Source organism: Bombina bombina, chromosome 9 (assembly GCF_027579735.1).
Source record: "Bombina bombina isolate aBomBom1 chromosome 9, aBomBom1.pri, whole genome shotgun sequence".
Taxonomy (NCBI): domain Eukaryota; kingdom Metazoa; phylum Chordata; class Amphibia; order Anura; family Bombinatoridae; genus Bombina; species Bombina bombina.
Window position 1 is genome coordinate 286,924,154 of NC_069507.1, and position 14,059 is coordinate 286,938,212.

The window sequence follows — 14,059 nt, forward strand, 5'->3', positions numbered from 1 at the left end:
CTCAGCTTATAATATGTATGTATATGTATATATATATATATGTGTATATATATGTATATATATATATATATATATATATATATGTGTATATATGTATATATATATATATATATATATATATATATATATATATATATATATATATATATATGTAGGCAAGGTGAGTCAGTTGCACTCTCACAAACATTTTTCCAAGGGCCAGGGTGCTAGAGTAGGTAAAATGTAGTAAAGAAGAAAACGGCACTCTCTGGACTTAAACAAATAGTTTAATAGGTAACGTTTCGGGGAATGCTCCCCTTCATCTGATGAAGGGGAGCATTCCCCGAAACGTTACCTATTAAACTATTTGTTTAAGTCCAGAGAGTGCTTTTTTCTTCTTTAATTAATATATATATATATATATAAAATGTGTATGTATATATGTGTGTCATGGGTAAAGGGGAGAAGAGAACCAGGAACGATATCCAAGTTCAAAAGACAGGGAAATCAGCACTCTTTTTAAAAAGAAAAAGCTCAAAAAAACAATCAATTTCAAAAAATGCTTTAATTGTGGAAAAGAGGCTCCTCCCACCAAAAGAACATTGTCACCCAAGAGACAATATACAACAACTGTATTTACATATAGCAATGTATACCAGAATCTTTTTTTGAGCTTTTTCTTTTTAAAAAGAGTGCCGATTTCCCTGTCTTTTGAACGTGGATTTCGTTCCTGGTTCTCTTCTCCCCTTTACCCATGACATATTTATATAAGGGTCTGCACCACTTTGTAATTGGTATTTTCAGACACTTATGTTTGTTACCTGCATTATTATTGCTATAGCTCACACAGCATTTGTGTCCCCTCCGTTTTTTTATATATATATTAATTTCATATGTTTTTCAACATTTTATTTCCAATATTTCAGCCCCAACCTGGGCCTTTGTCAAGGTAACATACAATGCAAACTAACACAATATTTATACCCTTTTAGACCACTCCCCCACTCACTCAGGTGATGCTCAGTGATCCTAACATTTTTTTCTGGTGATGCATATGTGACTATAGTATTCTACTGGAATTTTTCTTTTCTCTACCTAATATAAAGTATTAATACATTAGAATACTATAGTCACATATGCATCACTAGAAAAAAGTTAGGATCACTGAGCATCACCTGAGTGGGGGAGTGGTCTAACAGGGTATAAATATTGTGTTAGTTTGCATTGTATGTTACCTTGACAAAGGACCAGGTTGGGGCAGAAACATTGGAAATAAAATGTTGAAAAACATATGAAAAAGAGAGATGAGTTTTCCTTGTATATCTATATCCATTTGTGACTCAGGCTCTAAGAAGCTATGTTAGAGTGCTAACCTTGTATGGAAATATATATATCTCTATCGCTAATCTCTATCCTCTAATCTCAATCTCTATCCTCTAATCTCAATCTCTATCCTCTAATCTCAATCTCTAATCTCTATCATCTCTCATTTTCTGCCAATTTTTGCAGAGAGTTGATGTGCGGTGAAGAAGGACGCCCTGGAAAGAAAGTAAAAAAAGTAAAGCTTCGAAAGCTGGAGCGTCCCCCAGACACTCCCACGGTTGATGTATGTGACTGGCATTGGGCAGGGAGTTTGGGTTTACTTACTTGAGGATGGGTTGTTTGCTAGAAAAAGAACTGTGTTGTTTAATATCTACTTCTTTTTCTCCTCAGCCCACTGTAAAATATGATCGTCAGCCTGAGTATCTGGACATAACCGGGGGCACCCTGCACCCATACCAGCTGGAGGGTCTGAATTGGCTGCGTTTCTCTTGGGCACAAGGCACAGACACCATCCTGGCTGATGAAATGGGTTTGGGAAAGACCGTACAGACAGCAGTTTTTCTGTATTCTTTATACAAAGAAGTGAGCACGTTATCCTCTTTCTCCCAACCACTCAATGCTACAGCTCACATCTACTTTAGCCACCTAAACCATAACTTTTTTACAATATTAATTGCTCCTTCATATTTCCCCTTTGCATTCCTGCTAATTTCTTTTTTAAGATATGAGTCCACGGATCATCATCCTTACTTATGGGATATTGCCTCCTGGTCAGCAGGAGGAGGCAAAGAGCACCACAGCAGAGCTGTTAAATGGCTCCTCTCTTCCACTCCAGTCATTCTCTTTGCCTACGTTAGTGATAAGAAGAGGTAAAGTGAGGTGTTAGATTCTTCAATCAAGAGTTTATTATTTTAAAGTAGTGCAAGATTGTGCTGCTTTGTACTAGGGTGTAGCCGTAGTCCATATCAGTCTCTTCAGTAGAGCAGTGGTGGCTTTAGAGCAATGGGAACTTGTGGGACATAATTCTCACTGCGCCTCCCATAGATTATATGCTGCCCTTATCCTGATGGCCTAAGCAAGTACTAACTCGGGTCTTATTTTCCACAGGGCTATTGGAGGGAGAGGACCTCTTAAACCTTTTGGGGCTGTCCTGATGTTGGACAGCATTGAGGCAAGTGCAGTTTTTTTTATTCTGGGGCACAATACAAAGGACTCTGCACTTATACATTTACAGGCAAATGGAGCCTTGGACATGGGACATAGGCCCCTCTATGTATCAAGGTTTTTTTTCTTTGTGACAGCTTATGTACAGGCACTGGGGCTGGGAGTAAAGTTGGTCTATCAGTTCTTTTCTCCTGTTAAGTGTAGTCAGTCCACGGGTCATCCATTACTTATGGGATTATATCTCCTCCCTAACAGGAAGTGCAAGAGGATCACCCAAGCAGAGCTGCTATATAGCTCCTCCCCTCTACGTCATACCCAGTCATTCTCTTGCACCTAACTAATAGATAGGACGTGTGAGAGGACTGTGGTGTGTTAAACTTAGTTTTTATTTCTTCAATCAAAAGTTTATTTTAAACGGCACCGGAGTGTGTTGGTTGTTCTCAGGCAGCATTAGAAGAAGAATCTACCTGAGTTTGTCTATGATCTTAGCGGTCGTAACTAAGATCCACTTGCTGTTCTCGGCCATTCTGAGGAGTGAGGTAACTTCAGAACATGGGATAGCATGCAGGGCCCACCTGCAAGGAGGTATGTGCAGTATATTATTTTCTAAGGAATGGAATTGACTGAGAAAATACTGCTAATACCGATGTAATGTAAGTGCAGCCTTAAATGCAGTAGTAGCGACTGGTATCAGGCTGATATGTATGTATGTATACTCTGAGGTATTTCTGGGGAATGGAATTTCACTAAGAAAATACTGTCTATATTAAAGTAATATTTGAGCCTACACTGCAGTGAAAGCGGCTAGCAGCAGGCTTATTAATAACACTTCATAATTTTCATTTTTAAAACGTTTACTGGCATGTTAATCGTTTTTTTTCTGAGGTACTTGGTGATAAAACTTTATGGGCATGATTTTTACCACATGGCTGTCGTTTGTTTCTGAATAAAAACAGTTTACTGAGCTTCCCCACTGTTGTAATATGAGTGGGAGGGGCCTATTTTAGCGCTTTATTGCGCAGTAAAAATTTAGTCAGTCTTCCTATTTCTTCCTCCATGATCCAGGACGTCTCTACAGAGCCCAGGGGTCTCCAAAACTAGTTTTGAGGGAGGTAATCAGTCACAGCAGATCTGTGACAGTGTGTTTGACTGTGATAAAAAACGTTTATTATTCAACTGTTATCCGTTTTGGGTATTAAGGGTTTAATCATCCTTTTGCTTGTGGGTGCAATTCTCTGCTAACTTTATACATTTTCTGTTAAAATTTGGTTTTAACATATTTGGTTCATCGTTAATTCAACTGTCACATTTTTATGTTTCTTAAAGGCGCAGTAGCGTTGTTTATATAGCTTGTAAATTTATTTAAAAGTTTTTTTCCAAGCTTACTAGTGTTATTGCTAGTCTGTTTAAACATGTCTGACACAGATGAAGCTGTTTGTTTAATATGTTTAAAGGCCAATGTGGAGCCCAATAGAAATTTGTGCACTCAATGTATAGATGTTACTTTGAATAAAAGTCAAACTTTATATGTGAAAAATATATCACCAGACAACGAGGGGGAAGTTATGCTGACTAACTCTCCTCACGTGTCAGTACCTTCGCCTCCCGCTCAGGAGGTGCGTGATATTGTGGCGCCAAGTACATCAGGGCGGCCCATACAAATCACTTTGCAAGACATGGCTAATGTTATGACTGAAGTACTATCTAAATTGCCAGAATTTAGAGGTAAACGAGATCACTCTGGAATAAGAACAGAGTGCGCTGATAATAATAGAGCCATGTCTGATACTGCGTCACAATTTGCAGAACATGAGGACGGAGAGCTTCATTCTGTGGGTGACGGATCTGATCCAAGTAAACTGGATTCAGACATTTCAAATTTTAAATTTAAGCTTGAGAACCTCCGTGTATTACTAGGGGAGGTTTTAGCGGCTCTGAATGATTGTAACACGGTTGCAATTCCAGAGAAAGTATGAAGGCTGGATAAATATTTTGCGGTACCGGCGTGTACTGACGTTTTTCCTATACCTAAAGGGCTTACAGAAATTGTTAACAAGGAGTGGGATAGACCCGGTGTGCCTTTTTCACCCCCTCCTATATTTAGAAAAATGTTTCCAATAGACGCCACCACACGGGACTTATGGCAGACGGTCCCTAAGGTGGAGGGAGCAGTTTCTACTCTGGCTAAGCGCACCACTATCCCGGTGGAGGATAGCTGTGCTTTTTCAGATCCAATGGATAAAAAGTTAGAGGGTTACCTTAAGAAAATGTTTGTTCAACAAGGTTTTATATTACAACCCCTTGCATGCATTGCGCCTGTCACTGCTGCGGCGGCATTCTGGTTTGAGTCTCTGGAAGAGACCCTTAGCACAGCTCCATTGGATGAGATTATGAACAAGCTTAAAGCCCTTAAGCTAGCTAATTCATTTATTTCTGATGCCGTAGTACACTTAACCAAACTTACGGCTAAGAACTCCGGATTCGCCATTTAATCGCGTAGAGCGCTGTGGCTTAAATCCTGGTCAGCTGATGTGACTTCTAAATCTAAATTGCTTAATATTCCTTTCAAAGGGCAGACATTATTCGGGCCCGGTTTGAAAGAAATTATCGCTGACATTACTGGAGGTAAGGGCCATGCCCTGCCTCAAGACAGGGCCAAACCAAGGGCTAAACAGTCTAATTTTCGTGCCTTTCGTAACTTCAAGGCAGGAGCAGCATCAACTTCCTCCGCTCCAAGACAGGAAGGAACTGTTGCTCGCTACAGACAGGGCTGGAAACCTAACCAGTCCTGGAACAAGGGCAAGCAGGCCAGAAAACCTGCTGCTGCCCCTAAGACAGCATGAAGTGAGGGCCCCCGATCCGGAAACGGATCTAGTGGGGGGCAGACTTTCTCTCTTCGCCCAGGCTTGGGCAAGAGATGTCCAGGATCCCTGGGCGTTGGAGATCATATCTCAGGGATATATTCTGGACTTCAAAGCTTCTCCTCCACAAGGGAGATTTCATCTTTCAAGGTTATCAGCAAACCAGATAAAGAAAGAGGCGTTTCTACGCTGTGTACAAGACCTCTTACTAATGGGAGTGATCCACCCAGTTCCGCGGTCGGAACACGGACAAGGATTCTATTCAAATCTGTTTGTGGTTCCCAAAAAGAGGGAACCTTCAGACCAATCTTGGACTTAAAGATCCTAAACAAATTCCTAAGAGTTCCATCGTTCAAAATGGAAACTATTCGAACCATCTTACCCATGATCCAAGAGGGTCAGTACATGACCACAGTGGATTTAAAGGATGCCTACCTTGACATACCGATTCACAAGGATCATTACCGGTATCTAAGATTTGCCTTCCTAAACAGGCATTACCAGTTTGTAGCTCTTCCCTTCGGGTTAGCTACGGCTCCAAGAATCTTTACAAAGGTTCTGGGCTCTCTTCTGGCGGTATTAAGACCGCGAGGCATAGCGGTAGCTCCGTACCTAGACGACATTCTGATACAAGCGTCAAGTTTCCAAACTGCCAAGTCTCATACAGAGTTAGTTCTGGCATTTCTAAGGTCGCATGGGTGGAAGGTGAACGTAGAAAAGAGTTCTCTATTGCCACTCACAAGAGTTCCCTTCTTAGGGACTCTTATAGATTCTGTAGAAATGAAAATTTACCTGACGGAGGACAGGTTATCAAAAATTCTAAATGCTTGCCGTGTCCTTCATTCCATTCAACACCCGTCAGTGGCTCAGTGCATGGAGGTAATCGGCTTAATGGTAGCGGCAATGGACATAGTACCTTTTGCGCGCCTGCATCTCAGACCGCTGCAATTGTGCATGCTAAGTCAGTGGAATGGGAATTACTCAGATTTGTCCCCTCTGCTAAATCTGGATCAAGAGACCAGAGATTCTCTTCTATGGTGGCTTTCTCGGCCACATCTGTCCAAGGGGATGCCCTTCCGCAGGCCAGATTGGACGATTGTAACAACAGACGCCAGCCTTCTAGGTTGGGGCGCAGTCTGGAATTCCCTGTAGGCTCAGGGATTATGGACTCAGGAGGAGAGACTCCTTCCAATAAACATTCTGGAATTAAGAGCAATTTTCAATGCTCTTCTGGCTTGGCCTCAGTTAGCAACTCTGAGGTTCATCAGGTTTCAGTCGGACAACATCACGACTGTGGCTTACATCAACCATCAAGGAGGAACAAGGAGTTTCCTAGCGATGATGGAAGTCTCAAAGATAATTCGCTGGGCAGAGTCTCACTCTTGCCACCTGTCAGCGATCCACATCCCAGGCGTGGAGAACTGGGAGGCGGATTTTCTAAGTCGCCAGACCTTTCATACGGGGGAGTGGGAACTTCATCCGGAGGTGTTTGCCCAACTGCTTCATCATTGGTGGCAAACCAGATCTGGATCTCATGGCGTCTCGCCAGAACGCCAAGCTTCCTTGTTACGGGTCCAGGGACCCGGGAGCGGTACTGATAGATGCTCTGACAGCACCTTGGGTCTTCAACATGGCTTATGTGTTTCCACCCTTCCCGATGCTTCCTCGATTGATTGCCAGGATCAAACAGGAGATAGCATCGATGATTCTAATAGCGCCTGCGTGGCCACGCAGGACCTGGTATGCAGATCTAGTGGACATGTCGTCCTGTCCACCATGGTCTCTGCCTCTGAGACAGGACCTTCTGATTCAGGGTCCTTTCAAACATCCAAATCTAATTTCTCTGAGGCTGACTGCATGGAGATTGAACGCTTGATTCTATCAAAGCGGGGATTCTCGGAGTCAGTGATTGATACCTTAATACAGGCTAGGAAACCTGTTACCAGGAAAATTTACCATAAAATATGGCGTAAATACTTATATTGGTGCGAATCCAAGAGTTACTCATGGAGTAAGGTTAGGATTCCTAGGATATTGTCTTTTCTACAAGAAGGTTTAGAAAAGGGTCTATCTGCTAGTTCGTTAAAGGGACAGATTTCAGCTCTGTCTATCCTTTTACACAAACGTCTGGCAGAAGTTCCAGACGTTCAGGCTTTTTGTCAGGCTTTGGCTAGGATTAAGCCTGTGTTTAAGACTGTTGCTCCGCCGTGGAGCTTAAACTTAGTTCTTAACGTTCTGCAAGGTGTTCCGTTTGAACCCCTTCATTCCATTGATATCAAGCTGTTATCTTGGAAAGTTCTGTTTTTAATGGCTGTTTCCTCGGCTCGAAGAGTCTGAGTTATCGGCCTTACATTGTGATTCTCCTTATCTGATTTTTCATTCAGACAAGGTAGTTCTGCGTATTAAACCTGGGTTCTTACCTAAGGTAGTCACTAACAAGAATATCAATCAAGAGATTGTTGTTCCATCATTGTGCCCTAACCCTTCTTCAAAGAAGGAACGACTTCTGCACAATCTGGACGTCGTCCGTGCCCTGAAATTTTATTTGCAGGCAACTAAAGATTTTCGTCAAACTTCTTCCCTGTTTGTCGTTTATTCTGGACAGAGGAGAGGTCAAAAAGCTTCGGCTACCTCTCTCTCTTTTTGGCTTCGTAGCATAATACGTTTAGCCTATGAGACTGCTGGACAGCATCCTCCTGAAAGGATTACGGCTCATTCTACTAGAGCTGTGGCTTCCACTTGGGCCTTTAAGAATGAGGCCTCTGTTGAACAGATTTGCAAGGCTGCAACTTGGTCTTCACTTCACACTTTTTCAAAATTTTACAAATTTGACACTTTTGCTTCTTCGGAGGCTGTTCTTGGGAGAAAGGTTCTACAGGCAGTGGTTCCTTCCGTGTAAAGATCCTGCCTGTCCCTCTCGTCATCCGTGTACTTTTAGCTTTGGTATTGGTATCCCATAAGTAATGGATGACCCGTGGACTGACTACACTTAACAGGAGAAAATATAATTTATGCTTACCTGATAAATTCATTTCTCCTGTAGTGTAGTCAGTCCACGGCCCGCCCTGTTTTTTACGGCAGGTCTAAATTTTAAATTAAACTCCAGTCACCACTGCACCCTATAGTTTTCTCCTTTCTCGTTTGGTTTCGGTCGAATGACTGGGTATGACGTAGAGGGGAGGAGCTATATAGCAGCTCTGCTTGGGTGATCCTCTTGCACTTCCTGTTAGGGAGGAGATATAATCCCATAAGTAATGGATGACCCATGGACTGACTACACTACAGGAGAAATGAATTTATCAGGTAAGCATAAATTATATTTCTTCTGTTATGTGTGATCAGTCCACGGGTCATCATTACTTCTGGGATATAACTCCTCCCCAACAGGAAATGCAAGAGGATTCACCCAGCAGAGCTGCATATAGCTCCTCCCCTCTACGTCAGTCCCAGTCATTCTCTTGCACCCAACGACTAGATAGGATGTGTGAGAGGACTATGGTGATTATACTTAGTTTTTATGACTTCAATCAAAAGTTTGTTATTTTACAATAGCACCGGAGCGTGTTATTACTTCTCTGGCAGAGTTTGAGGAAGAATCTACCAGAGTTTTTTACTATGATTTTAACCGGAGTAGTTAAGATCATATTGCTGTTCTCGGCCATCTGAGGGAGGTAAAAGCTTCAGATCAGGGGACAGCGGGCAGATGAATCTGCATTGAGGTATGTAGCAGTTTTTATTTTCTGAATGGAATTGATGAGAAAATCCTGCCATACCGTTATAATGACATGTATGTATACACTTCAGTATTCTGGGGATGGTATTTCACCGGAACTACTCTGTTAAAAGTCACTAATCCTTTTAATAAGTATTTATCATGTTAAACGTTTTTGCTGGAATGTAGAATCGTTTACATTTCTGAGGTACTGAGTGAATAAATATTTGGGCATTATTTTCCACTTGGCAGTTGTTTGGTTTTAATTGTGACAGTTTCGTTTCTCTTCACTGCTGTGTGTGAGGGGGAGGGGCCGTTTTTGGCGCTCTTTGCTACGCATCAAAAAATTCCAGTCAGTTACTCTTATATTTCCTGCATGATCCGGTTCATCTCTGACAGATCTCAGGGGTCTTCAAACTTCTTTGGAGGGAGGTAGATTCTCTCAGCAGAGCTGTGAGAATTTTATATTGACTGTGAATAAAAACGTTGCTCTGTAATTTTTATGTCAAATTTAATTATTGTTATTTTACTAATGGGAACAAACCTTTGCTAAAAGTTGTTTTAAAGTTTGATGCTATAACTGTTTTTCAGTTCATTATTTCAACTGTCATTTAATCGTTTAGTACCTCTTTGAGGCACAGTACGTTTTTGCTAAAAAAGATTATAACCAAGTTGCAAGTTTATTGCTAGTGTGTTAAACATGTCTGACTCAGAGGAAGATATCTGTGTCATTTGTTCCAATGCCAAGGTGGAGCCCAATAGAAATTTATGTACTAACTGTATTGATGCTACTTTAAATAAAAGTCAATCTGTACAATTTGAACAAATTTCACCAAACAGCGAGGGGAGAGTTATGCCGACTAACTCGCCTCACGCGGCAGTACCTGCATCTCCCGCCCGGGAGGTGCGTGATATTATGGCGCCTAGTACATCTGGGCGGCCATTACAGATAACATTACAAGATATGGCTACTGTTATGACTGAAGTTTTGTCTAAATTACCAGAACTAAGAGGCAAGCGTGATCACTCTGGGGTGAGAACAGAGTGCGCTGACAATACTAGGGCCATGTCTGATACTGCGTCACAGCTTGCAGAGCATGAGGACGGAGAGCTTCATTCTGTGGGTGACGGTTCTGATCCAAACAGATTGGATTCAGATATTTCAAATTTTAAATTTAAATTGGAGAACCTCCGTGTATTACTAGGGGAGGTCTTAGCAGCTCTCAATGATTGTAACACCGTTGCAATACCAGAGAAACTGTGTAGGTTGGATAAATACTTTGCGGTACCGGCGAGTACTGACGTTTTTCCTATACCTAAGAGACTAACTGAAATTGTTACTAAGGAGTGGGATAGACCCGGTGTGCCGTTCTCACCCCCTCCAATATTTAGAAAGATGTTTCCAATAGACGCCACCACTCGGGACTTATGGCAAACGGTCCCTAAGGTGGAGGGAGCAGTTTCTACTTTAGCTAAGCGTACCACTATCCCGGTGGAGGATAGCTGTGCTTTTTCAGATCCAATGGATAAAAAATTAGAGGGTTACCTTAAGAAAATGTTTGTTCAACAAGGTTTTATATTGCAACCCCTTGCATGTATCGCGCCGATTACGGCTGCGGCAGCATTTTGGATTGAGTCTCTGGAAGAGAACCTTAGTTCATCTACGCTAGACGACATTACGGACAGGCTTAGAGTCCTTAAACTAGCTAATTCATTCATTTCGGAGGCCGTAGTACATTTAACCAAACTTACGGCTAAGAACTCAGGATTCGCCATACAGGCACGTAGGGCGCTGTGGCTAAAATCCTGGTCAGCTGATGTTACTTCTAAGTCCAAATTACTTAATATACCTTTCAAGGGGCAGTCTTTATTTGGGCCCGGTTTGAAAGAAATTATCGCTGACATTACAGGAGGTAAGGGCCACGCCCTACCTCAAGACAAAGCCAAAGCTAAGGCTAGACAGTCTAATTTTCGTCCCTTTCGGAATTTCAAAACAGGAGCAGCATCAACCTCCACTGCACCAAAACAGGAGGGAGCTGTTGCTCGTTACAGGCAAGGCTGGAAGCCTAACCAGTCCTGGAACAAGAGCAAGCAGGCCAGGAAACCTGCTGCTGCCCCAAAGACAGCATGAACCGAGAGCCCCCGATCCGGGACCGGATCTAGTGGGGGGCAGACTTTCTCTCTTCGCCCAGGCCTGGGCAAGAGATGTTCAGGATTCCTGGGCGCTAGAGATCATATCTCAGGGATACCTTCTAGACTTCAAATTATCTCCCCCAAGAGGGAGATTTCATCTGTCAAGGTTGTCAACAAACCAGATAAAGAAAGAAGCGTTTCTACGCTGTGTACAAGATCTGTTATTAATGGGAGTGATCCATCCGGTTCCGCGGTCGGAACAAGGACAAGGGTTCTACTCAAACCTGTTTGTGGTTCCCAAAAAAGAGGGAACTTTCAGGCCAATCTTAGATTTAAAGATTCTAAACAAATTCCTAAGAGTTCCATCGTTCAAAATGGAAACTATTCGGACAATCTTACCCATGATCCAAAAGGGTCAGTACATGACCACAGTGGATTTAAAAGATGCTTACCTTCACATACCGATTCACAAAGATCATCACCGGTATCTAAGGTTTGCCTTCTTAGACAGGCACTACCAGTTTGTAGCTCTTCCATTCGGATTGGCTACGGCTCCAAGAATCTTCACAAAGGTTCTGGGTGCCCTTCTGGCGGTACTAAGACCGCGAGGGATTTCGGTAGCTCCGTACCTAGACGACATTCTAATACAAGCTTCAAGCTTTCAAACTGCCAAGTCTCATACAGAGTTAGTTCTGGCATTTCTAAGGTCGCATGGATGGAAAGTGAACGAAAAGAAGAGTTCTCTTTTTCCTCTCACAAGAGTTCCATTCTTGGGGACTCTTATAGATTCTGTAGAAATGAAGATTTACCTGACAGAAGACAGGTTAACAAAGCTTCAAAATGCATGCCGTGTCCTTCATTCCATTCAACACCCGTCAGTAGCTCAATGCATGGAGGTGATCGGCTTAATGGTAGCGGCAATGGACATAGTACCTTTTGCACGCCTACACCTCAGACCGCTGCAATTGTGCATGCTAAGTCAGTGGAATGGGGATTACTCAGATTTGTCCCCTACTCTGAATCTGAATCAAGAGACCAGAAATTCTCTTCTATGGTGGCTTTATCGGCCACACCTGTCCAGGGGGATGCCATTCAGCAGGCCAGACTGGACAATTGTAACAACAGACGCCAGCCTACTAGGTTGGGGCGCTGTCTGGAATTCTCTGAAGGCTCAGGGACTATGGAATCAGGAGGAGAGTCTCCTTCCAATAAACATTCTGGAATTGAGAGCAGTTCTCAATGCCCTTCTGGCTTGGCCCCAATTAACAACTCGGGGGTTCATCAGGTTTCAGTCGGACAACATCACGACTGTAGCTTACATCAACCATCAGGGAGGGACAAGAAGCTCCCTAGCAATGATGGAAGTATCAAAGATAATTCGCTGGGCAGAGTCTCACTCTTGCCACCTGTCAGCAATCCACATCCCGGGAGTGGAGAACTGGGAGGCGGATTTCTTGAGTCGCCAGACTTTTCATCCGGGGGAGTGGGAACTTCATCTGGAGGTCTTTGCCCAAATACTTCGACGTTGGGGCAAACCAGAGAGAGATCTCATGGCGTCTCGCCAGAACGCCAAACTTCCTCACTACGGGTCCAGATCCAGGGATCCGGGAGCGGTTCTGATAGATGCTTTGACAGCACCTTGGAACTTCGGGATGGCTTATGTGTTTCCACCCTTCCCGCTGCTTCCTCGATTGATTGCCAAAATCAAACAGGAGAGAGCATCAGTGATTCTAATAGCGCCTGCATGGCCACGCAGGACTTGGTTTGCAGATCTAGTGGACATGTCATCCTGTCCGCCTTGGTCTCTACCTCTAAGACAGGACCTTCTGATACAGGGTCCATTCAAACATCAAAATCTAACTTCTCTGAAGCTGACTGCTTGGAAATTGAACGCTTGATTTTATCAAAACGTGGTTTTTCTGAGTCGGTTATTGATACCCTGATACAGGCTAGGAAGCCTGTTACCAGAAGGATTTACCATAAAATATGGCGTAAATACCTATACTGGTGCGAATCCAAAGGTTACTCCTGGAGTAAGGTTAGGATCGCTAGGATATTGTCCTTTCTACAAGAAGGTTTAGAAAAGGGTTTATCAGCTAGTTCATTAAAGGGACAGATTTCAGCTCTGTCCATCTTGTTACACAGGCGTCTGTCAGAAAATCCAGACGTCCAGGCCTTTTGTCAGGCTTTAGCTAGGATCAAGCCTGTGTTTAAAGCTGTTGCTCCGCCATGGAGTTTAAACTTAGTTCTTAACGTTTTACAGGGTGTTCCGTTTGAACCCCTTCATTCCATTGATATAAAATTGTTATCTTGGAAAGTTCTGTTTTTAATGGCTATTTCCTCGGCTCGAAGAGTCTCTGAGTTATCAGCCTTACATTGTGATTCTCCTTATCTGATTTTTCACTCAGACAAGGTAGTTCTGCGTACTAAACCTGGGTTCTTACCTAAGGTAGTCACTAACAGGAATATCAATCAAGAGATTGTTGTTCCATCCTTGTGTCCAAATCCTTCAAAGAAGGAACGTCTTCTACACAATCTGGATGTAGTTCGTGCCCTCAAGTTCTACTTGCAGGCAACTAAAGATTTTCGCCAAACTTCTTCCCTGTTTGTCGTTTATTCTGGACAGAGGAGAGGTCAAAAAGCTTCTGCTACCTCTCTCTCTTTTTGGCTTCGTAGCATAATACGTTTAGCCTATGAGACTGCTGGACAGCAGCCTCCTGAAAGAATTACAGCTCACTCCACTAGAGCTGTGGCTTCCACTTGGGCCTTTAAGAATGAGGCCTCTGTTGAACAGATTTGCAAGGCTGCAACTTGGTCTTCGCTTCATACTTTTTCCAAATTTTACAAATTTGACACTTTTGCTTCTTCGGAGGCTATTTTTGGGAGA

The 14,059-nt window shown here is 42.9% G+C and overlaps 1 protein-coding gene across 1 annotated transcript in view; it reads left to right on the forward strand.

Moving 5' to 3' along the window:
• Positions 1–14,059, forward strand: part of LOC128640607 (chromodomain-helicase-DNA-binding protein 4) — a 108,344-nt gene that overhangs the window by 4,096 nt on the left and 90,189 nt on the right. Inside the window, exons 2-3 of the mRNA XM_053693075.1 lie at positions 1,489–1,585; positions 1,693–1,884. Coding sequence (XP_053549050.1) covers positions 1,489–1,585; positions 1,693–1,884 — 289 coding nt within the window. The remainder of the gene's footprint in view (positions 1–1,488; positions 1,586–1,692; positions 1,885–14,059) is intronic.